The sequence below is a fragment of the Petaurus breviceps genome, unplaced genomic scaffold (assembly GCF_028583685.1).
Source record: "Petaurus breviceps papuanus isolate PSGF00001 unplaced genomic scaffold, PetGlider_PUasm1.0 90919, whole genome shotgun sequence".
NCBI classification, from domain to species: domain Eukaryota; kingdom Metazoa; phylum Chordata; class Mammalia; order Diprotodontia; family Petauridae; genus Petaurus; species Petaurus breviceps.
The window spans coordinates 30,522,605-30,547,491 of record NW_027187378.1 but is presented as its reverse complement, the minus strand read 5'-3'; the positions used below and the strand labels follow the sequence as shown (position 1 = coordinate 30,547,491).

Sequence of the window (24,887 nt, the reverse complement as noted above, 5' to 3'; positions counted from 1 at the left end):
CAGAATCTGACTCTCTCTATGGTCAGTCTAGTGCTTGTGTTGATGCCTTTTCCATTATGTCCACTTTAATTAGTAAATCAAGGCATGTTTGGTCCCCAGGAAATTATGAAGGGAGGTGATTTACTGGGCCCTGCAGGCTTTACTCCCAGACACATTAAATGACTCACCTCCCACCCACTCACCACTCACTCCTTTGTTCACTTCTTTTTCTTTGGGGCCCCAAGGGAGAAAGAAAAGCCGAGGACTGCTCTAGATCTGATGTAGAAAGAGATGGACACAGTTGATGTCTGACCGGGTAGCTCTGGAGCCAGGGGCAGGTATGCTTTTCGGGGAGGGGCTGTAAAACTCATCATGCTGATACTGAGTAACCCAAAATTGCACCCCCAGGCCCATTCCTCCAGCCCCCACTAGGGATAAGAAGCAGGCCATAAGGGAGAAAGAACAAGCTTGTCCAAGGCCTTACAAGTGGTCTCCAGCAAGGCCAGCCCTTTCCTAGAGAGAATATCCTTGCCTTAGTCCCATACTCCTAGTCTCATCCCCAGTCCACAAAGGAGAAGACATACACTTTGGATGAACCAGAATGTGCTGGTGTGTTTCCACTTCTCTCCCCCGCCCAGACCCTCCCCCCCAATCAATTAGTCAGTTAATGGGCAAGCATTTATTAAACTCCTCCTACTTGCCAGACCTGTAGCTAGGTGCTGGAAATACAAAGACAGAAAGGGAGCAGTCCCTGCTCTCAAGAATCTTACATTCAGGGGCAGCTAAGTGGTGCAGTGAATAGATCACTGGCCCTGGAGTCAGGAGGACCTGAGTTCAAATGCGGCCTCAGACACTTAACACTTACTAGCCATGTGACCTTGAGCAAGTTGATTAACCCCAACTGCCCTCCAAAAACAAAAACAAAAAAAGAATCTTATATTCTATGGGGGGGATGATAATTTGTAGATATATCACCTATCAGCATAGGGAATAGGTAGCTGGATGGCTCAGTGTATAGAGCTTGGGGCCTGGAGTCATGAAGATCTGAGTTCAAATCTGGCCTCAAACACTCTCTAATTGTGTGACCCTGGGCAAGTCACTTAACCTCTCTTGGCCTAATATTCTGGAAAAGGAAATGGCAAACCACTCCAGTATCTTTGCCAAGAAAACCCCATACAAGGTCACTAAGAGTCAGACACAACTGAACAACAACTAGACCTTTAATTTCCCTGGTATAGGGAGCTCCTGGTGGGAAAACTTCTTTTACAATACAGGTTGACACCTTCTCTACAAATTATCATATGCTAAAACATTGAGAGGTTGTGACCTGCCCAGGGTCACTTCACCAGTACCTGTCAGAAGTAGGTCTTGAATCTGGGTCCTCTTGGCTTCAAGGCAGTCTCTCTATCAACTCTGCCATGTTTTTGGTTTTTTTTTTTTGTTTTGTTTTTCTCTTGCTTTTTGGAGGGGGGAAGGCAGGGCAATTGCGGTTAAGTGACTTGCCCAAAGTCACATGGCTAGTAAGCGTTAAGTGTCTGAGGTCAGATTTGAACTCAGGTCCTCTTGACTCCAGGGCCAATGCTCTATTCACTGCACCAACTAGCTGCCCCTCTGCCATGTTATTTTTTTAAAGGAATTTTTGGAAAGGGGAGAGGGAGAGGGCACTAGCAGCCAAGGCAATCAAGAAAGGAAAGTGTATGTGTTATGTAGATATTGGCACTAGAGCTGAGTTTAGAAGGAAATAAGGAATTCTAAAAAGACAGAAGTAAAGAATCAAGTGTTTTCCAGGTGTGGGGGTATAGTCAGTGCAAAGGTACAGAGAGGGGAGATCATGAGCCTCATGGGTTTAGAGCTAGGCTAGAGTAGTACCGGTGTGTGTGATAGAATTCAAGAAGGCCCATGTGACTGAACTGGAGAGGGCAGGACCACTAGCAAAGGGTAACGAGTCTGGCCAGTAAGATGGGGCCAGATCGTGAAGGGCTTTAAAAGCCAAACAGAGGAGCTCATTTGTATTTGGTCCTAAAAGCCATCAGAGTTTATTGAATAGAGGAGAGACATGGTCAGACCCAGGTTTAGGGAAAATCACTTTAGCAGCTGTCTGTAGGATGGATTGTAGGAAGAGAGTGTGTACACAGGTGGGTGTGTTTTTTGAGATTGCAGTATGTTTTAGACACTGAAATGATCAAGTGTTTGAGTGAGCTCAGGTGTTTTCTGGACAAGATGAAATATTTATATGAGCATGTTTATGTATATATGGATATGTGGTCAATAATGAATCTATGCATACATATCCAGGGATGGATGGTTTACTTAGGTTTGCTTGTATATGAAATCTCTTGTGTGGGTGGTCCAAAAGAAATGCCCACATTTGGGCATCACTGGGAAATGTATATGCCTATGTTATAACCCTGAGTGTCTATCCTTAGGCATGCTCAAACCTCCGCTGGCACTCAGTAAGTGCTTGGTTAGGGGATGTCGGGAGATACCAGGGAGAAGGCCTAACCCTGAGTTTGCAGCTTCTCAGGACCCCCAGGCTCCAAAGCTTCAGCCTTCCCTTTTTCCTGAAGCTCTGTGCAGTGCTTTGCTCCAAATACTGATTACCCCAGGCTAGTTTACAAGGAGAAAATAAAAACAAAAACTTTTGATCCCAAGTTGAGAACAACCGACCCTGACCCCAGAACTTCCTTCCGGACTGAGGAGGGAAGGCATTGGTTCTGGAGAAGCCAGCTTTTCCAGCCTTTAGCTGGGAAGGAATTCCCTAATGGGTGTGATTTTCCTGGTTCCTTCACCAGAAACTCCTCCTCTTCTCCATCCCAGGGCTCTCCCACATCCCCAGCTCTCCCTTTTACTCCTTTCTTCCCTCCTCCCCCCAAGTCTATTCCCACACATTCTTCGGCCATGACATCCCATTCCATCCCATGGGGCTCCCTGATCCAGGCCTGCCTTTCTCTGAGATTCTCCGGTTAAATTAGTAAGGCCCATCAACACACAGTTCCCTTGCAGGCTCTGACCTGTTCCACCTTCCTAAACTACCTCCCACCTCACAAATTCGATTGTCCCCCAGGTGGGCCTTCCCTGCTTAGATTCCTTGTACCAGTCAGTTGCCCGAATGCTGAGAATTTAGGGTTCCAGGTTAGTCACTCCTCTTGGCTAGGAGCTGATTAAGCATGTTTGGTAGGGAGGGATTGTAAAGTCACCCACTTTCTCGGCTCCCTCCCCGAAAAGTGCACTTGTGTGTTTAAGGAAATGAATAGATGATTGAGTGCTTTGGAAAGCACAAAGTTCTGTACAAATGTCTGGGATTATTATTTCTGTTGTTGATTTATTTATTCTGCAAATGTATTTACATGTTTGCAGGTGGGTGCTTGTGAAGCTACCTGGGCAAATGAATGTTTATGCATGTGCCTATATAGCAGTGTGCAGGTGAGAGTGCACACTTGAGGGATCATGGGGTTTAGGGTTGGAAAGAGATCAGCTTCGATGCTGTCTAGTTAAATCCCTTCATTTTGTAGATGAGGTAAAGAAAGGTCCAAAGAATCCAGTGATTGCCCAAGACCAGACAATAGAGCCATCATTCATTCCCAGTGCTCTTTCCAAAGCATCCTCCTCTGTCTCTGGAATAGGACCCACTGTTCCCAGCCTGAGCTCAGTCTCCTCTCCTTGTCCAGCTCTTTGTAGTCTTAGCTGGAGGTAATCTAATAAGGTTACCATCTCTTTATTCCCCATGGACTGGGATAGTTGAATACAGTTTTTAGAGGGGATAAATTGTGGCTTTTGTATCTGGGTATGATGAACTTTAGTCATTCTGATGGGGCTAAAAGGAAGAGTCCAGGACCCAATGAGGCAATGCAATGGGCAGCTAGGTGGCTCAGTGGATAGAGTGCCAGGCCCTAAAGTCAGGAAGACTCATCATCCTGAGTTCAAATCTGACCTCAGACACTTGATGTGTGACCCTGGGCAAGTCATTTCACCCCGTTTGCCTCAGTTTCCTCATCTGTACAATGTATAATCTGTACAAATGTACAATGGCAATATTTTTGCCAAGGCATTATCTTTGTCACAAAGAGTCAGACCCAACTGAACGACAAAATATTGAAGGAACATGAGTATTTGTGTTGAAAGTGAATTTGTGGTCTATAATAATGTATTTTATAGGGAGGTCCCATGGCCTAATGGAAAGAGTATTGGAGTTAGAATCAGAAGACCTAGGTTCAGATCCTCTCTCTGCCCCTTACTAGCTGTGTGACTGTGATTATATCAGTAGCCAAGATCAGGAAGATCTGAGTTCAAATCCAGCTTCAGACACTTCCTAGTTACATGACCCTGGGCAAATCACTTAACCTCAGTTTCCCCAGCTATAAAATTAGGTTCATAATAGTGCCTACCTCCCAGGGTTGTTATGAGAATCAAATGAGATAATATTTGTAAAGTGCTTAGCACAGAGCCTGACCCGTAGCAGGTGCTTAACAAATTCTTATTCCCCTTAAGTGTCTGTAAAGCCCACCACCTACAGGAAGCCTTCCCCAGTCCTTCTTCGTCCTAGTGCCTTCCCTCTGTTGATCATCCCCAAGTGATCATGTATGTACATATACACACATACATATATGCATATACACATAGTTGTGCATATATTCATATACATATATCTTCTTTGTACATAGCTGTTTGCATGTTATCTCCCCCATTAGACTGTGAGTTCCTTCAGATCTGGGACTGTCTTACGTCTTTCTCTGTGTCTCCAGGGGTTAGCACAGTGCCTGGCTCATAATAGCTACTGAATATATGTTTATTGACTGAGTCTTTGTGTCCTGTGCCTATGCATTCTTCTTAGCGCACCTGCCTATCTATGTTTTTGAGTGTGTGTATATGTGTGTGGTAGTGGTAGTGGTAGCAGCAGCAGCAGCCCCACATCCAGATTGTCAGCATGATACAGTGGGAAGAATTTCTTTGTTTCTTTAAGACTGTCAGGACCGCAGGTGGGCCTTTGTGTACCTGTGTGTGTTTGAGTAAACAAATGCATGTTTCCACAGAGCAGGCCATTTGGGGCAGAGAAATCTGTGTCAAGACCCAAGGTTAAAACAATTTGTGTAATTCGGACAGCCAAGCCCCAGCTGAACTGTGGGATGGGAAGCAGATGTCTCCATGGGCGGAGCTGCTGGGAAAGGGCTTCCAATTCCTGACTCCACCTTCCTTGTCCAGCCTCATTGTACCCCCCCCCCAACTTCCAACTCACTCCTGTTTCCCTGAGACAATCTTTTTTCCAGTCTCTGCTTCCTACTTTGCCTCCCTAGAAGAAAATAGACTCAGCCCAGGTGCTCAAGCAATTTACCTGAACTTTTCTCAGGGCCTTAGTTTCTTCATCTGTTAAAATGGACATAACTATACTTGTAATACCCACCTCACAGGGTCGTTGTGAGGAATAGGCTGTATAAACCTTTTAGCACTATCCAAGTAAGAGCTATTGTTACTATAGACTCAGGCTCCAGTCTCTTCTCCTCTCCTCCCCCTACCTCCCTGCTGTTCTGTGTGAATGTTTTCCTAATCTCTCAGTTGACTCAAGTCCTTGGAGAGGTTCCCCCTCAAAACTAGGCAGCTAGACTTTGTTCTTGCAGGGCAGCTGGTTGAGGGAAAAGCCTTTTGAAGCTCCCTGGAGAAACCAGTACCCACTTTCTTCTCTTCTCTCCCTATTTTTTCTCTCTGCTGTGGATACTTCATAACCCATGGTGGTGAGATTTGGGGAAAGGTAGGGCTGAGGACCAGGAGGAGAGTGGAGACTAGGCACGGTCCCCAGTTAAATAGAAGCCAGAATGGCTTTGTTTTGAACTCACCTGGTGGGCTAGCCTAGGCCCTCTTCTGCCTGTTTCCCCAGCCAGGGAAGGAAGTAGACAGACACCCTGCCAGCTGTGGGGAGGACAACTAACTCACTTTTCCTCATGCCTCTCTCTAGCTGCATTTCTTGGGGACATTGCTCTGGATGAAGAGGACTTGAAGAGCTTCCAGGTGGAACAGATTGTGGAACTCAGGCAGCGGGCCATCCACAGGGCGACTGGCAAAGCCTCAGGTATCACCAGTGCTGGGCCATTGCTGCTCCTAAGGGACCGTGAGCTCATCAAGGCAGGGTGGAGACTGCCTGCTTCTCCAGCGGCCTCCAAAGCCTCAAGCTTTTCCTGTTTCACAGACAGAGGCCACATGGAGGCCAGGGCACAGCCCTGATGCCCATCCCTCTTCTTTTGGGTCAACTTAGTCCACAAGAAAGTACATAGGGTGGAGAAGTGTTATGGGTCTCCTGGGCTGTTCTGGGTTCGGGGACCCAGAACTCACTCTTATTCCTCATATGGCCCTTGATCCAGAGGAATCAGAGCTACCTGCTAGGCCCATCCAAGCCCCTTACTCGTGTTCAGCTTTCTGCTGGAGGCTTTCTTTATGCCCCGGCAGGGGACTGCCAGTAATAGAGACAAGAACTGGGATGAAGCTAACCCTCTGGGAGCACATCCCCCAGGGGACAAGGGAGTTTCTTCAGCTCCTAGTACTCACCGATGCCTGTGTCCACAGCAAATGAAGTGCCCTCCCTTCCTTCTGCACTGAGACATCACAGGTAGATGCTGTGAATCTGAGAGCTGGAGGCAGGTTAGCCTCCACAGGAGGGTCAGAAAGTAGAGTCAGGTGTGAGAATGAGTGTCCTTCTACTCCTCCCCACTTCAGACATTAGGTTTCCTATTGAAATAGGACCTTGAGAACCCCAGGTCAAGCTCTTTCAAGCTTCCCCACTGCTCCAACCTGGGAATGGGCAGTTCCTGAGCCTTTCGGGGGGGGGGCACCTGAGGAACAGTCTTATTCCTACATAGTTTCCCTGTAGACAAGAGCTCTAAGGACTCTGACCTACAACCCACCCTGAACAAACCCTGATAGTGCCAGGCAATGTTTGGTCAGTCTAGTAAAGAGAGGGGTTGGACTACCCCAGAGAGCCATAGTTCTGAGGTCAGAGGACTTGGGTTCAAATCCTGCCTCTGACACTTATTTACAGGGGCAAATAATTTAATGTCCCTGGGCCTCACTTTCCCCATCTGTAAAATGAGGGAAATGAACTAGATGGTTTCTGAGATCCCTCCCAGATCTAAACCTATGACCCTATAATCCTTTGTGAGGTTCAAATAAGGCAATCTATAGAAATGGATATAAGGCCCTTAGCCTTGAGCATGGACGAGTCAGAGCTGTCTCTTGAGTATTTGAAGGGCCTTCATGGGGAAGATAGATTAGAATAGTTCCCCTTGGCCCCAGAGAGGAGGACTGAAGCAGTGAGGAAGAAGTAGAAAGAAAGATTCAGGTCTGATGTTGGGGAAAGCTTCCTAACAGTTGTTTGTCCTTTGTTCAATGACACCAGGAGGGGGACGTCTTGACTTGCAGGTGAATTGGATTTAAGTGAGGTAGGGCTGTGCACAGTCATTGGCCTCACTCTCTCCTCCAGAGTCGCTGAAGTCCAGTGGCAAAACATAGGTCAAGACAGCGGCCCCTTTCCTAACAATTGGTGCTGTCCAAAAGTAGATGGGTTGTTTTAGGTGGCAGGTCTTGAAGTGGAGGCTGGATGAGCCCTTACCAGGGATTTTATAGAGGAGACTGCTTATTCAGGACTCACTGGGACTCTGATTTCTGAGATCCTCCTAGCTTTGAGATTCTGTGATCTGGGCGAAGCAGCTCGACATAGTTGGAAACTCACAGATCAAGGGAGATCCCATATGTAAAGGAAAGCATGTAAGTGGTAGCCGTGTACAGAAAGCATACAGAATTTTGTCATCCCCAGAAGTCCGTAACTGTCAGCCATTACATTATCTAATATGTGGATGCACTTTGTAAAACTGTTGCATCCTTTACACATGTTAAAAGAAGACACACTTGTCCTTACAAAGCTTCAGGTCCCTCACAGATCTCGAGAAAAAAGTGGATAAGCTTTCTCCCACCTAGAACTCCATTCTTCTTCCCTTTTCCTTTCAGGAAATAGTTCTGTCCCCACAAACCATGCTCCAGGACGGCCTCAGAGAAAGGTCCGGGAGAAGCTGGGGGGCAGGAGCCGGGGCCGGTCCCGTAGCAGGCGGGCAGCAACATCCCGGCCAGAACGGGTGTGGGCCGACGGCATCATCCCCTTTGTCATCGGAGGGAACTTCACTGGTGAGTGGGGGGATGAGGGTGGAGGCTCAGTGAGAGTGAGGGTGGGGTGAGTGGGCAAGGCCAGGTGAACTGACTTATTTAGGAAGTTGGCACCAGGAGGTTGCTGGAACCCAGTACTGACCTTCATTGCTGAAACACAAAAGAAGGAGATTATCTCCCTCTCTCTACTTATCAGCCCCTCTCCCAATCGACTCTTCTCTCCTGGGTCACTGTGCTCCTCAGAAGACATATGACTTCACAATAAATGGAGGTGAACAACAGAGACTGGGAACCAGGACATCTGGGCTCCCTTCTTGACTGTCTTTGGTCAATGCCACCCCTTTCCTGCTCTGAGGCTCTTGTTTGTCAGCTGTAGAATGGGGAGAGTAAGTTTGATCATTCCATTCCATTCCAAGTTCTCCTCATTTTCCCTGTGCTCCCAGCCTCCAAACACCTTCCAACCTTCATTGGCTTTTGGCAGTGAAGGAAGGAGATTGAATGAGCAAAGTGCTTTTAGCTGATTGGGAGAGAAGCTGGTCTCTGTGAGCTCATAGCTGATGTCTGATTCTTGCTTGGCCGGATCAACCCTTTTTCTTATATAGGCAGCCAACGAGCTGTCTTCCGCCAGGCCATGAGACACTGGGAGAAGCACACATGTGTCACCTTTCTGGAGCGCACAGATGAGGACAGTTATATCGTATTCACCTACCGACCTTGCGGGTGAGTGGGAAACCCTAGAATGTAAACTTCCTTAGGACACCACCCCTAATAGGAGCGCTGTCCTGGGCATGGCGCTACTCATATGGACATTTTGCTGAGCACTGACTATTGATGGAGATGCTGCCCAAGGATATGGCTCTCCTCACCCTAAAATGTCCATCCCTCTGGCCACTGGCCCCTGGGACAGACCTACTTGGGTTTCTCTGGGCTCTTAGTCTTGGGTCCATGTCCCTGGCCTGAGATCTCTCCTCCCTACTCCTTTACCCAGCTTTTGTCCCTCCCCTCAGCCTGGACTAGGAGTCTAGGCAGGTTCCTCCCCCTGAGTCAGCTGCACTCCCCCAGCTCGGGCCCTGCCCCCCTGAGCTGGCCCTGCCCCCCAGGTGCTGCTCTTATGTGGGTCGCCGGGGCGGGGGACCCCAGGCCATCTCCATTGGGAAGAACTGTGACAAGTTTGGCATCGTGGTCCATGAACTGGGCCATGTCATCGGCTTTTGGCATGAACATACACGACCTGACCGTGACAACCATGTTGCCATCGTGAGGGAGAATATCCAGCCAGGTAATCCGTCTACCTTTCTCCATTTAACCTCCCTGGTCCTATGCCTATGACCTTAGCATTCTACTCTGATGCCTGGCACCTCTCTATCAGCTAGAATTGTAGAGAAAAGGTAGAGTGGTCAGTAGTTCAGATCTGTCTCTGAGCAGTCCCATGGGTTCCATTCTTGGCTATAAGGAACCAAGGAGCCTTTGTTTATCCTTAGTCCAAAGGACCTTGAGTAGGATAGGCCAATTATGGAACCACTTTAGGAATAACAATCTATCCTATATCCTGGACCAAACAGGACCCTTAGATCATCCCCGAATCCAACTAGCCTCTGGGGTAAAAAGTGGGGGACAGGGACAAGGAGAGCTACTTTCCCAATCATTCACTTCTCTGCTGTCTCTCATCTCCTCACCCTTTTTCTTCCCCTGCCCTCTATGATCTCCATTTCCCCTTCTCTCTTTCCCTCTCCATCTTATTCTTTCCCTGTTTTTCTCCATCTCAATGTTTTCTTTTCACCTCCAAGGCCCCATGCCTGTCCCTTCACCATTGCCCTTTCCCTACTTGCTCTCTCCCCGTCCACTCTTGGAGCTTCCTCTGAGACATTTGGGCAGAGCTAGCCTGTTAGCAGGAACCTCTGTCCTCCTCCTGTCCCTCTGCCCACTACTGGGGACCCCCTTATCCTTACCAAGAATGCTCCCTGTCCCGGTGTGCTAGCCCCCAGAGAGGTGTTCTGACACTGTCTCGGTGCCCCAGATTTGGGCAGTTCCCCTCTCCTTTCCCCCTCCTCCTGCCCCCCGCATCCTTTTCCCCATCTCCACAGGACAGGAGTATAACTTCCTGAAGATGGAGCTCGAGGAAGTGGAATCTCTGGGGGAGACTTATGACTTTGACAGTATCATGCACTATGCTCGTAACACTTTCTCCAGGTAAGAACCAGAGCCTAAGCCTCCAGTGGCTGTTGTCATCCTCACCTTGCTCATCACTCAGTAGCAGGCTGTGTTTCTTCAGAATTGACACAGGCCCTGATGGGGTAGATAGATGGTAGTGTACTGTGATCCTGAGTAAGTGACCTTAGCGACATGGAGCCAAGTGACCATCTCCTCTAACTCTTTCATTTTACAGATGAGGAAACGGAGGCTCTGAGATGTTAAGGACTTGCCCAGCATGGCATAACTAGTTGGGGTCTGAGGTGGGATTTGAATCCAAGGACTGGGCTCTAATGACTGCCCCATGCTGCATCTCCATAGCTAGAACCAAAAGTGTCCTCTGGGCATGTGCAGCCCTACAGCCCGGAGAAGTGCTCTAAGGGCGTCTCATCCATCCTTCCTCACTTGGTATCCTCTATCCAGCACACGTGGTTCTACAGTAGATCTGTCTTCCCTTTCTCACAATCTGCCACTATTGTTAGATTTGGAATGCCTGCTGGTACTACATTAAGTTTCGGAAAAGAACCACAGGCCCTGCCTTCTAGAAAAGCTTGGGGAGGTGGTTTTGAGATCACCAGACCCCTTTAAGTCAGTATATCAGTTCCTTTCTCATGGGAAATAGGACTTGGCCTCTTGAAGCTCCTAACTCAGCCTGTTCTCTCTGTTTTCTTTCCTTGTCTTTTTCCTCTGTCCTTGAATTTGTTCTTCTACCCCTTGCTCTCACCCCACCCCCAGCCACATCTCAATCTTTCTCTTTCTCTTTCAGTTCCACTCTCTCCCTCTTCCTGCCTTCTGACTCTTTCTCAATCCAAGGCTGTTCCCAGACCCTTGAAGCCACATCAGAGACCAAAGAAAAGTGATGAGGTCATTACATCCCCCACCCCCACAAACCCCTATCCCACCCCACCCTACCTTCATGCTATGTTCCATCCAGCTGGACGTGAGTCAGGGACTCTGGGGAGGTAGAATCCTGCCCAATCTCTCATTCACCTCATGGAAACCTCCAGTGTTTCAGCATTCCCTATTGAGAAGGGAAGGAAATAACTGGGGCCATCAGGCTCCCAAGATCTTTAGAGTTATTCCCAAGGACTGAGGTGGCTAGCAAAACTTAAACTGGCCAGAGAAGCTAGTTCCAGTGGGGTCGAATCAGAACAGGCATGAATCAACTTGAACAGTGGGGTGAGAAGAGGTGGGGAGAAAAGAGAGATAAGTGAAAGGTTTGGAGACTCAAAATCTACCTGTGTTTTTTAATAACAATGTAGAATAAGTAGGGGAGATACCAGTAGGACCCTGGACACCCTCGTCCCATTCCTTATTTTTGCCTCCTTCCCTGAATATTGAGTTCCCTTGTGGCTTCTCCAGCCTCGTGGTGGGTCCAGCTGCCATGGGGTGGGGTTGCTGTCTATGGCATAGTAATGACAGGGTACTTTGTCTCCACCCTGTCCTGACCCTGCTACAGAATGTCTGAACCCCGGCAGGGTTGTGACCTGTGGAGAGACACTGAGCCTCTGTGGAGCTCCACCCACTCACTGGTGGTACTGTGTGCCCACCCCTGAGTGGGTCCCTGTTGTTAAAGGTACTCCCCTTTCTTCCTCCCAACATTACCATTCTGATTTTGGTTTCCCTGCCCAGGGGTATCTTTCTGGACACCATTGTTCCCAAGTATGATGTAAATGGGGTAAAACCTCCTATTGGCCAGAGGACTCGGCTCAGTAAGGGAGACATTGCCCAGGCCCGCAAGCTCTACAAGTGCCCAGGTGAGAGGGAAAACTTATAGTTAGGGATTAGAGCTAGTCATTGGAGAGGAGTTAGGGGCATCTGTCTAGAGGTTTGCTTGAGTAGTGTCACTGAGAGTCAAAGGCATGGCACAAAGGACAGAGTAGTTTCTTTAAATAATTTAGCTATATTTAAATGAACAAGTATTTATTTTTCCTCCCCCTCCTCCAACTGACTAATAACATCAAAAAATAAAAATAATATATTTGTAACAAATATACATAGTCAAACAAAGCAAATTCCCCCATTGGCCATGTCCAAAAGTATATATGTCATTCTGCATTTTGGGTCCATCCCCTCTCTGTTAAGAGCTGGGTAGCATGCTCCATCTTTGGTCCTCTGGGGTTATGTTTTTTTCTTGCATTAATCAGAGTTCAGTGAGCAGAGTTGTGAAAGGTGATGGGGTAGGATGCTATCATGCAAATCTTGGGGGAATAAGGAGGTTATTGGAGCCAAACGAAGAGTCTTCAAATTGTACGAGGTAGAAAGGATCAGGCATGAGGGGACAAAACTGTGCCTTTCAAGGTCTGGGCAGGGAGTAGGAAAAAGGAGAAGTGTTGGGGGAAATGCTAAATAAAGCGGTATGTTGAAGGATGGGCCCAAGGGGCTGAGTAGAAGGTTTGAAGGGAGTGGCCTAGAGCATCAAGACACAAGATTAGATCTAGAGATGAGCACTTCAGGGTAAGACCCTGTGAAGGGGTCAAAAGATGGACATCTGGGACATCGGAGGGTGGAAGGGTTCATGGGAAGTAACTTCAGGATAACAGGCCACAGCCAAATGCTGTGCTGAGTATGCTCTAGGTATCAGATGTTCTTTGTAAGGAGGATCTATAGGAAGGAGCTGGAAGACTCCCTTGTTCCCTGCTCTCTGTCCCCCACCTCAACCCAGCTGGGCTAGGAATTGGGGCCCACTGTAGGGGGAAGAGATTTAGACCAGAGTTTGACCTCAAATGCAGGAACCCCTAGTTGCCATGATAACGCCCGTGGTACGGCTGGTTGTCCTAGCAGCGAGAAGCAGGGAGAGGTGGAATGGGGTATGTGTGTGTATATGTGTGAGTGGGGGAGTATACGTCTTGTGTATAGGAGAGGAATTTAAAGGGGCAGAGCTGTTCTCTAGGGATTTCTCCTTGCCTCCCGTTCTCATCCTTCCCCTACCCTTCAAGGGATGCCAGGGATAAAGCTAGGGGCTTGAGGAAGGGTGGGATGCAGGTTGAGAGGACTGGGTCACAGCAGCTAATGAGTGTTGTTTGCCCAACAGCCTGTGGAGAGACCCTTCAGGACAGCACCGGAAACTTCTCCTCTCCTGAATACCCCAATGGCTATTCTGCCCACATGCACTGTGTTTGGCGCATCTCAGTCACACCTGGAGAAAAGGTACCACCAAGCCTCTGACCTCTATGTGTCCCCCTCCCTACCCAGCACTCTCCTTATCCCATATCCCTAAAGGTATTACTTTACCCTGAAAGGTAATGGAGTGTTGAGGATAGATGAATGAACCTCTCTACAGATTTTCAATCATTCATTCAGTATGGAAGTACACTGTGGCAGGCAATATCAGGGATACGGTGAACCTATAATCTAGCTGGGGAGGCCAGATATGCACACAAGCAGCTCTGTATTGGATGTGACAAGACCTAGCATCCAGTCCTAGCCAGGTGACTCTTTCTTGGAACTTTATATTTTTCATGTGCAAATCGAAGGAATTAAGATAAGTGACTCCTAAGGTCCCTTCTGGCTCTAATAGTATAAAATGAGGGAGTTGGTCTAGGTGACCTCCAAGGTCCTTTCCAGGACTAGTCTAGATCTGTGACCCTTAAATTTTGTCATAATCTTTGCACCATAGACATCTGAGATACAAAGGGCTTGAGTTACTTTCTGTGGGTTTACTGTTCTTTCTGGGCTCAAACCCTAACAAAGAAACCTGGGAGATATATCTCCCAGGATCACTGATGACCATACTTATGAACACTCATTCATTGTTCAAGTTACCAAGTAATAAGAATCCTTGTAACTCCTCATGAGCCAATGGCCCACCTCCCTGCCCCTCTTCATTGCACCAACAGGTCCCAAGCTGGAACTCACTTCTGGTAGTCTTGCTTTTTGCTGTTCTACGTGTCACCACATTTCACAATCTTGAGATCAAGGGAGGTTGCTTTGACGCTGTTGCCTTCCTCTGATGTGAGTCACTCTAGCTGTACTGTCCCTGGCTGAGAAAAGTCTGTGGTTCTTCCCAGATACACTGGGAAAGGACCTGGGAGTTCCCTCTTTTTAAAAATCACTCTTTAATTTTTCAATTAAATTTTTTTTCTTGATCAATCTTTTTTTAAAATTACAAAATAGAAGCCACCAGTAAAAATGAACATTTTCATATACAAAGAAAGACAGATAATGAGAACTGTACATTAGACATGCAGCCTGTTCCTTTTAATATACATTAAATGTAATGTGGTAGTACCAACATTGCCCTGCTCAACTGTGTCTCCCTCTGAATTCCTCTCTAGTCACTTCTGAGTATTTTTAAATGTTTCATTGACACTCTTTTCTTTCCTCTCATCTCTTTTTTTTTTTAACATGGTTATCATTATTATTCTCCACTTCCCTTCTCCCAACTTCTCTCCTCCCAGATAAAACCTTCTAAGAAAAAAGCAAAACAAATTTATGTTGTAGTGGTTGTGTCTAGAAATGTCTCACTTTGCACATATAGTATATCATCTGTCCAGCAAGGGGTGGGAAATGTGATTCGTCAATCTTCTGGAATCAAGATTGATCATTACAGTGATCAGAGTTCTTAAGTATTTCATAGTTGTTTTCTTTTACAGCTTGGAATCAATGAATATAAATTATTCTCTTGGTTCTGCTGAATTTATTCTATATCAGTTCATATAAGTCTTCATAAGTTTCTCTTAACCATTCCCTCACATCATTTCTTATGACTAAGTAATATTCCATTAGATTTATATATCATAATTTGTTCTGTGATTCCCCAATGAATGGATTCCCCTTTTGTTTCCTTTTTGCTACAACAAAAAGTGCTGCTAATAAATATTTTTTGTAGACATATATGTCCTTTCCATCTGTCTTTGATCACTTTGAGGTACATGACTAATAGAGTGTCGCTGGATTGAAGAATCTGCAGAGTTGTGATTTTTTTTGAGTAGGGATCCAAGTTGTTTTCCAAAGTATTTGGACCAATTCACAGAAGCTCCATTAGTGCATTAAACTTATTTGTTCTTCACCAGCCTCCCCAAAAATTATCACTTAATTTGTCATCTTTGTTAATTTTATGGGTAGAACCTCATAGTTATTTTAATTTGCATTTCTGTTATTCTTAGTAATTTGTAACATTTTTTTCCCCATATGATCATAGACAACTTGGATTTCTTCCCTTGAGAAGTGCCTGCTCATATCCCTTGACCATATATCTCTTGGGGAATGACTTTTATCATCACATATTTGCACCAATTACTATGTTTCTTAGATATCAGATCTTTATCAGATAAATTTGCTTTAAAATCTTTTTCTAGTTAACTATTTCCTTTCTGCTTTGCTTTTGTTTGGGCAAAACCTTTTCAATTTTATGTGATCAAAATTATTCATCTTATCTTTTGTAGGCTTCTCTCTCCCCTGTTAGGTGAAGAACTCTCCCCCTGTCCATTGTTGTAACATATTTTATTATATTTAAACCTTTCATATATTCTAAACATATTTCATATATCCATTTGGAGCTTATTATTGTATATGGTTTAAAATGTTGATCCAAATCTAATTTCTTCCAGAATGCTTTTCAATTTTCCCAACAGTTTTCATTGAATAGTGAGTCCTTACCCCAGTAGTTTATATCCTTTGGTTTATCAATCACTATGCTACTATGTTCAGTTGTTTCTGGACCTTTGTATTTAATCTATCTCACTGATCAACTTTCATCTTTGCTTGTGCTTATATGACTATAGATTGTCTTTCTGTAACTATTATCAAATAATACTAGTGACAATGAACATGTTTGCCTTACTCGATCATATTCAAATGCCCTCTACTGTTTGTTTCTCCATTATAGATGATGCTTGTTCTTGGTTTTATATGGATACTGTTTACCATAGTAAAGAAAGGCTGGATTTGTGATATTTTAAAATAAAAGGGTGTTATATTTTGTCAAGAGCTTTTTCTGTATCTATTGGTATAATCAATCATGTGATTTTTATTTTTCTATTAATATGGTCTATTATATTTATAGTTTTCTAAATATTGACCTATCTATGCATTCCTGGTACAAATCTAAATTGCTCATAGTACACAATCTTTTAAATATGTCACTTTAGCCTCTTTGTGAATATTTCTATTTTATTCAATGATTTTGCATCAATATTCTTTCTAGATGATGATCTATAGTTTTCATTCTCTGGCTTCTCACTCCATGATTTAGGTGGGTATAAGGACCATATTTGTCTCATAGAAGGAGTTTGATAGTATGCCATTTTTGCTTTATTTTTGCAAGCAATTTATGTAAAATTAGAGTTAATGTTTCCTTGACTGATTGATAGAATTTGCTTATAAATCCATCTGGTCTTGGTGGGGGTTTTTTTTTCCTTTTTGGTAGTTCATTTATAGCTAATTGAATTTCTTTTTCTGAGATTGGGTTGTTTAAATTCTCTATTTCTTGTTCTGATAATCTGAGTATTTTATGTATTTGTAAATATTCATTTCATGTGTTATTATTTTCTGGCATTGAATTAGACAAAATGTTTCTAATATTTTCTTTTAGTTATTTTTTATTTGTAGTTAATTATTTTTCATTTTTGATATTAACAGTTTAATTTTCCTTTATTTTTTATCAGATTAGCTAATGATTTACATATTTTATTTGTTTTTAAAAGATTCTATTTTTATCATTGCAATAATTTCTTGTTTTAAATTTTATTCATCTCTCTTTTGTTTTTCAGAATTTCTGTGTTCTGTGTTTAGATGAGATTTTTTTAATTTGTTGTTTTTCTTAGTTGTATACCCAATTCACTGATCTGTTGCTTCTCTTCTTTGTTAGTGAAAGTGTCCCCTGAGGACTGCTTTGTATCCCAAAAGTTTTGATATCATTGCTGTAATTTTCTTTGGTGAAATTTTCTATTGTTTCTAAGAGCTGTTCTTTGACCCATCAATCTTCAGGATTAAATTATTTAGTCTCCATCTAAATTTTAATCCTCTCTTCAGAGATCCTTTATTGATTATAATGTTTATTTCATTATGTACAGTAAAGAATTTAATATTTTTATTTTTTGCATTTGTTTATGAAGTTTATATGACCTAGAACAGCAATTTTTAACATGGAGTTATATATTTTGATAATTGTATTTAAATATAATTAGTTTTCTTTATCATTCTATATTAATTTTGTAAATTTAAATTATTCTGAGAATGGGACTATAGGTGTAATCAGAATTCCAGAGAGATCTATGACACAAAATAGATTAAGAACTCCTATCCTAGAATATGGCTAATTTTTGGACAATGATAAATATGTGTACTCCTTTCTATTCCCATTAAGTAATCACCAGAGAGCTTATCAAACCTTACTTTTCTAAACCTCTATTCAGCTCCTTATCTTCTTTCTTATTCATCTTTTATTAAATTTGTCTAGGTCTGACATGGGAGTTTCCATTTTATCAAATCAGTACTAGCCTGTTCAGCTAGTGGGGTTCAGTCAATCCACTAGTTGTTATGCTGTTCATTGTCACCTAAATATCACTTTGTCACTATTTAAGAAACAGTTCCATCATACCTGGGGGCACAGAGGGTCAAGAGTGCCAAAACTACAGATTTCAAATATTCTGTCCCGCAAACTATATTACAGGAAAAATATTCTTTTGTCAGACTATATATCCTTATTTCTTTTTTTCTTTTTTTTTTGGAGGGGGTAAGATAAGTCAATTAGGGTTAAGTGACTTGCCCAAGGTCACATAGCTAGTTTTTCTGTGTGTATGTTAAGTGTCTGAGGCTGGATTTGAATTCAGGTCCTCCTGACTCCAGGGCTGGTGCTCTATTCACTGAGCCACCTAGCTACCCCATCCTTATTTCTTAATTTGAAAAAAAATATATGGTTACAGGAAACAGGGTTTTGATCACATTCTTAAGGAGGTTGGGATTATCAGGGCTTTTGCTGCCAAAATTTATAAGTTGATGACAACACTAACCTCCCTTCAGCAGCAGAGAAACAACTAAGCTTAGCTCCTACATAGTAAGACTAATTAATTGAAATAGGAAGCAACTAGATGGCAGCACCTACTTCTTTGTTGCAGGTAATTCTCCAAGTAAAGAATTTTCAACTAAGCAGAATTTTTGGGTCTGAGTGTTCCTAAACCCCCCCCCCCCACCCCACTCCCAGCTAAATTTGTCTTAAAAGTTGATTTGAGGGGATATTTTCTCCTGCTTGCCCCAGATGTGAAAAATACCTTCCATAGCTCTGTTTGTGGCATTTTCCTTAAAGAAGAATATGTCCTTTTTCTCTCTAGAGTATGTTTTTGTCTTGTTTCTGACTGAGGTAGAGGCAGGGGTAGGAAAGCCTACAAATATTTACTCAGAGTGACCTATACCTCCCTTCCACCCACTTATCTTTCTAACCCTGCTTGGGAAAAAGTGGAGTGTTATTCTCCAAAGGACTGTATTCCCACTCTTCAGGGTCTATCAGAACTATCCAAGTGGTCATCAGTTAAATCCCACAAAACATAGGGGTACATTATTCAAATTAAAAAACATACGTACAAACAAAGAACCTTCTAATGGCCACTGGAATGGCTACATTATTAACATTCAGGTAGTTAAGCAATTAGATGGCTTAGTAGATAGAGCCCTGGGCCTGGAGTCAGGAAGACTTGAGTTCAAATCCAGCCTCAGACACTAGCTGTGTGACCCTGGACAGGTCACTTAACCTCTGTTTGCCTTAGCCCACTAGAAAAGGAAATGGCAAACCACTCCAGTGTCTTTGCCAAGAAAACTCCATGGACAATATGGTCAGTGGGGGTCATGAAGAGTTGAACTATGGCCAGCACAATTAAACAAGTAAAGCAACACTTTCACATTTGCCTCTCTCCTGCTTTTCTCTTTGTATGGAGTAGGCACTTGATAACTATATGTAGGTATTATATACCTTTCTCCCTTCCCTTTTTCCTCCCTTTCATTTGCTAAGTCAGTTTCTTCTTCCCCAGAGAGACATTTCAGCTTTCAATTCCCCCTTCCTTCTTGTGAGTCAGCTCCTTCTTCAATTCTATGCCTCTGTTAGCTGTTTCTTTGGGACTAGGAGTGGTCATGGTTAAGGCCAGCCTTGGCCAAACTTGTGCAGCTTGTGTTCATCCTCCAGAGCCTCATTAGAAGCCTCCCTTTTCTTTGAGGTAGAGGCAGGGGTAGGCCTCTATATTCCATAGCCCCCCGTGTTCTCAATGGTACCAGTCTCATAGAATCCTGGCATCTTAACACGGAAAAGGGAACTCAGAGGTCATCTGACCCATCCTCCCTCTCCATACAAGACTCCTAATTACAACATCCCTGATAGCGTCATCCAGCCTCCTCTTAAACACTGATAGGAAGTTCATTGCTGCATTGTGGCAACTTCATTGTCGAATGCTTTTAATTTGTTAGAAAGTTCTTCTTTCTATTCAAACAGGATCTCTCTCTCTCCCCATAACTTCCAACCAGTCTCCTGGTCTGCGTTCTGCCCCGTGGAGCAGCACAGAACATATTCATGTTCTCTTTCCTACAACATCCCTGAAGATATTTGAAATCAGCTAGCAACCCTATGATCATATACATCCTTTCAACCTTCTCTTCTCCAGTTCCTTCAGTTCTTCCTCAAATGACATGATTTCCAGGCCTTTTGACTTTCTAGCCTTCTTTTTCTTGACATTCTCTGTTTAATAAAATGTTTTGACAATGCCTTTTAAAAAATCATTGTCCCTTCCAAATGACCAGAAGGCACACGTGCTCATATACACATACACAGTAGAACTTTCCCTTGTATCAAAATGGGATATGTATGACAACATATGCCTCATCGAATACCTTGTATCCATCACCTCTGTATCAAGAGGAGGAGGTTTTTTACATTGTCCATCCTCTGAAGTCAATATTGGCCACAGCATTGATCATACACAGCTCTGATACCTTTTAATACTGTGCTGTTGTTGTTTTATGTTACTGTGTTTCTTTTCTAACTTGTCCTTTTGGTTCTACTTATTTCACTCTGTATCAGTTCATACAAGTCTTCCCAAATTTCTCTAAATTTTTTAGATTTGTAGTTTCTTATAGCATAATGATGTTCCATTACATTCACATACCACAATTTGTTTTCATCCTATGTCGCAAATTCTCCCTTGCATTGTACAGATATCTCAAACCTGACATGTTCAAGATGGAATTCATAATCTTTTACCCCAAATCTACCACGCCTTTTTGAACTTGTCTATTTCTATTGAAAGCACCCTGGTCCTTCCAAGTCACTGAGATTTTCAACCTCAGCTCTCCTCTTTTTCTCATCCCTACTTTCCATTCAATCAGTTGCCAAGTCCTAGATTCTACCTTCACAATATCTCGGCAAGAGATCTTTCCCCTTCTCTCCACTCATATAACTACCACCCTCCTCCTCATCCCTTTTCTCCGACCTAGGCTACTGAAATATCCTCCTAAGTGGTGCCTTTACTTCCATTCTCATTCCTTTATGATCCATCCTCTACAGAACTACAAAAATAATATATCTAAAGCATGGCTCTTACTATGTCATTCCCTGATCAAGACCCCTTACTGGCTCCCTTACTGGCCTCTAAGATAAAATGCAAAATCATTTGCTTGGCATTTAGAGCCCTTCGCCATTGGGCTCCAGTCTCCCTTTCCATACTTATTTTACATTATTCCTACCATGAACTCTACATTCCATCCAAACTTGCTTTCCTTGAGCTCAGTGGTCCCTCTCCTACCTCCACGTCTTTTGTGCAAGCTGTCTGTTGTTGCTAAAATACATTTCCCTCTCTTAGTCACACCCCTTAGAATCCTTAGTTTCATTCCAGACTTAGCTTTGAGGCCACCAGGCTCTCTTTCACCTGGGAACGAAATAGTTGAAGACAGAGGTGTTAGTGTCAAGGCCTGGAGCAGAGGGCTCAGGAGAGTGAGGTAGTGAGGTTGCGGGCCATAGAGGGTGGGAAGAGAGAGGGAGGGGCAGTACTTAAGGTCAGACTGTCTTTCCAGAAGCCCTTCTGACTTCTGTCACAGCTCTCTTTGGGGCACAGGCCAGATTCTTTGGGGAATGCTCACTTTCACTCTGCTCAAGTGAATTTTCATGGGTGCCAGAATTCCTTGTTATGGTTCTGTAAATGATTACTTAATGGCTCTGTAAATGATTGCTGATGTGAACTGAATATACCTTAACCCTAATCCTTGGCCAAAATGTTGGTCAAGGACAGATCCAAGAACAGAGAGCTTTTATTGCATATAGATGTCGACTTCCCTTCAGGTTGCCATCAACTTAGATCACTGTTCTTTGGTTGTTCAGACAATTTACCTATGTGTGCTATCACCCAACTCATCTTGCCCATAAAATATAATAATAATAATAATAATAACATTAACTTACATTTGTATTGTGCTTTGCCATTTATTCATTCTTTCATTCAATAACCTTTTATTAAGTGAATTCCAGTAGGAGGAGGAGGAAGAGGAGGAGGAGTTATAGTTGTAATAGTAGCAGTAGTAGTAGTAGTAGTAGTAGTAGTAGTAGTAGCAGCAGCAGCAGCAACTAGCATTTATACAGTGCTTTAAAGTTTGCAAAGTGCTTTACAATTGTTATCTCATTTGATCTTTACAACAATCCTGGGAAGTTGGTGGTATTCTTATCCCCATTTTACAGATGAGGAAACTGAGATAGATAGATTTTTAAATGACTTGCCTAGATTTGAACAGCTAGTATCTGAAGCAGGATCTGAACCCAAGTCTTCCTGACTCATTTTTCTACTCTCTATCTATGTTGCCCCCAAGGGAATGAGATTATTTTTTTGTTTTTGTGTTTTTGGTATCTCCAGGATATAGTATAGTGCAGTGTTCCTAGTAGGCTCAAAGTAGCTCACTTCAATGAATGTGCTTAAACATCTAGTTTGTGTTTAATGTAAGACACAGTGCTAGGCACTGAGTATACAAAAACATAAAAAAAACAGTCGTTGCCTTCTAGAAGTTTACATTTATTAAGCAGTAGCCTAATAATTGATCTGAGTCAAAATGAAGTACCAACTATGTTCAGAACACTGTATTTGGCTCTGAAAGAGCTACAAATAAGATAAGTAAGATGTTGTCTCTACTCCTATGGGACTTAAAACAATCCTGGGAGATAGGTAGCACAGAGAGTATCTGCAAGTCAGAGATGAGGAAACTGAGGCTCAGGTAGATTAAGTGACTTGGACAGGGTAACATTTATTGTTAACAATATGTCTTGGCAAAGCAAGGTCTTGAACTCTAGTCTTCCAACTCCACATCTAGTGAAAGTGCCATTACTTTCCACTGCTTCTAAAACAGAAGGGATTTCTCAATGACCTTGATAAAATCCAGATATTTTGCGTGTATGTGTGTGTGTGTGTGTGTGTGTGTGTGTGTGTGTGTGTGTGTGTGTGTAGCATCTCCTGGTATAAAAGTCTACCTGGTATATAAGTCTAGAAAATGAATCAAAAAGAAAATGGTTTTAGTTTGACATGACTTATTCTTGGTGACCTCATACTGGCTGCTAAGGATCATTGCTTCTAAGTGCATGTAAAACATCTGTTTAGTAATCATCCTAGAATTTTACTAGAGATCAGCGTCAGAATCACTGGCTTTCAGTTTAAAGAATCTACCTTTTCCCACATTTTGAAAGTTGAAACAGCTTTTACCCATCTGATTTTCTGGCCCCTTTCCATCTATCATGATTTCTCAGACATCGCTAGTAGTGGTTTTGTGCTCTCACATCTGCAAGTCCTTTAAGTGCTCTGGGATATTATTTCTTTAGGCCTGAAGCCTTGAGCTTGTTGAAAATGATGACATGTGCTCTTACCATCTTCACCTTATCTCAGGCTTCAGTTGACTTTTAATCATGTTTGCCTTATCCTTTTGGATCTGGTTGGAGAAGTCATTCTCCTTGGTAAAGAAAATGGCCAGAAAATACACCTTGAGCTGTATCCTCTGTTAACTTTCCAGTGTTTTCACCAGGCCCAGATCCATTCCTGTTTTTTTTTTTTGGTTCTTTTTTGAATTCTTAACATATTTTTAAAGTCATTTGGGGGGGGTTGTTTTCCTTAGAAATTTAAAAAATAAAGTTCATTCTGAGCTTTGGCATTCCTTACATGATTATCACAACCCAAGGTAGTAGTACTAACCCACCTCTAAAGGTGATCATGAGAAAAGGGCTTTGAGAAATATAAAGCACCGTGCTTGTTGTTGGTATGTTGTTGTTGGTCATTGTCACTATTTTGCATTCATCCTTGGTTACATGTGCCTCCTTCATCTTTTAAACATGTGTGTTAAAAATGTAAATTAATCCAAGCGTTTCCTTGCAATGATGTTGGTTCCTTCAGCTGCCTGACTCATTTTTCATTGGGAAATAGTCACAACTGCGGTTGGTAAACTTTTTATTACTCTTTAGACATCTTTAGCCTTTGGATCTGTTCTCTGGGGCTTTATTTAAAAAAAAACCCTACTTTCCTAAAATCAAGGGTCCGTCTCTCTTCACAAAGTCATTGGCACATCACCAACTAGTTTTCCTCATTGTTTAAAATTAAATCTAGAGTAGCAGGTGTTTTTATTTCTCCCTCTACCTTCTAAGTGGTGAAATTATCAGTAAGATATGGATGTGTCAGACAGCGTCTTTGGCAGCTTCTCTGTGAGTATTTCCAAAGAAAAAGTATAAGATAGATTAATTTACCTTGTGATACAGGAAGTGTTAGCAGTAAGGGCCTTGACCCAGGGATCCATAGGGTTTTTTTGTCATATATGTCTTATTTCTTGAGATGATAGCCCAATTATGTGAGCTTCAAATTTAAGCTAATCCTTCAACTAGAGGTGAAATCATTACAATTGAAGTTATTTATTGCTACCATCTTGGGGGGTTTTTTTGTATCAGTTTTGTAAACTATAATAGGTTAATGGTTCTGTAGCTTTTTCTATAAACAATATAAAACAATATAAACCTTCTTTTCTGCTTCTGTGATCCTTACCTCTATCATGTTTCCCCTCTGAACCTCAGGATGTCTATACCTTTTTGGTATATATACTACCCACTTTTTCTGTTCAAACAAATATGGCAGTCCCACCTTGCCTTATTCCAACCCAGAGGCCCAGTATATCATCTCAGTGATAACAGGAAATTGCAACAACCTGTTTATATTACAATTTCAAATTCACTTTGGTTATTGCCCATACACTGTTCATTAACTATGACAGAGACAGTTAAATCTGTTAAGTATTATTCTAAAGTTAACTGTCTTCCTTATAGTTTTTCACCCCATCTCCTATAGAGAATTACTAGGCATTTCCTCTGTTAGGAGTGTTCTACATTATCCCTGTTGTTCTCCATACCATTTGTCATTATAATTTTACCTGGGCCTTTTCCCCCCTCTCCTTCAATTTTCAGTTGAAAGCTCTATTGACAGGGCGGCTATGTGGTGTAGTGAATAGAACATTGGCCCTGGAGTCAGGAGGACCTGAGTTCAAATCCAGCCTCAGACACTTAACATACACACAAAAAAGACTAACTGTGTGAACTTGGGCAAGTCACTTAACCTCAATTGCCCTCCAAAAAAAAAAAAGAA

General features: G+C 43.0%; 1 protein-coding gene across 2 annotated transcripts in view; it reads left to right on the top strand.

The window, feature by feature from the left end:
* BMP1 (bone morphogenetic protein 1) overlaps nt 1-24,887 on the top strand; it is a 56,435-nt gene that overhangs the window by 7,915 nt on the left and 23,633 nt on the right. For both annotated transcript variants that reach the window (XM_069075709.1, XM_069075710.1), the window contains exons 2-8: nt 5,927-6,040; nt 7,969-8,142; nt 8,724-8,841; nt 9,222-9,400; nt 10,206-10,311; nt 11,944-12,068; nt 13,346-13,461. In XM_069075709.1, the coding sequence (XP_068931810.1) occupies nt 5,927-6,040; nt 7,969-8,142; nt 8,724-8,841; nt 9,222-9,400; nt 10,206-10,311; nt 11,944-12,068; nt 13,346-13,461 (932 nt within the window). The remainder of the gene's footprint in view (nt 1-5,926; nt 6,041-7,968; nt 8,143-8,723; nt 8,842-9,221; nt 9,401-10,205; nt 10,312-11,943; nt 12,069-13,345; nt 13,462-24,887) is intronic.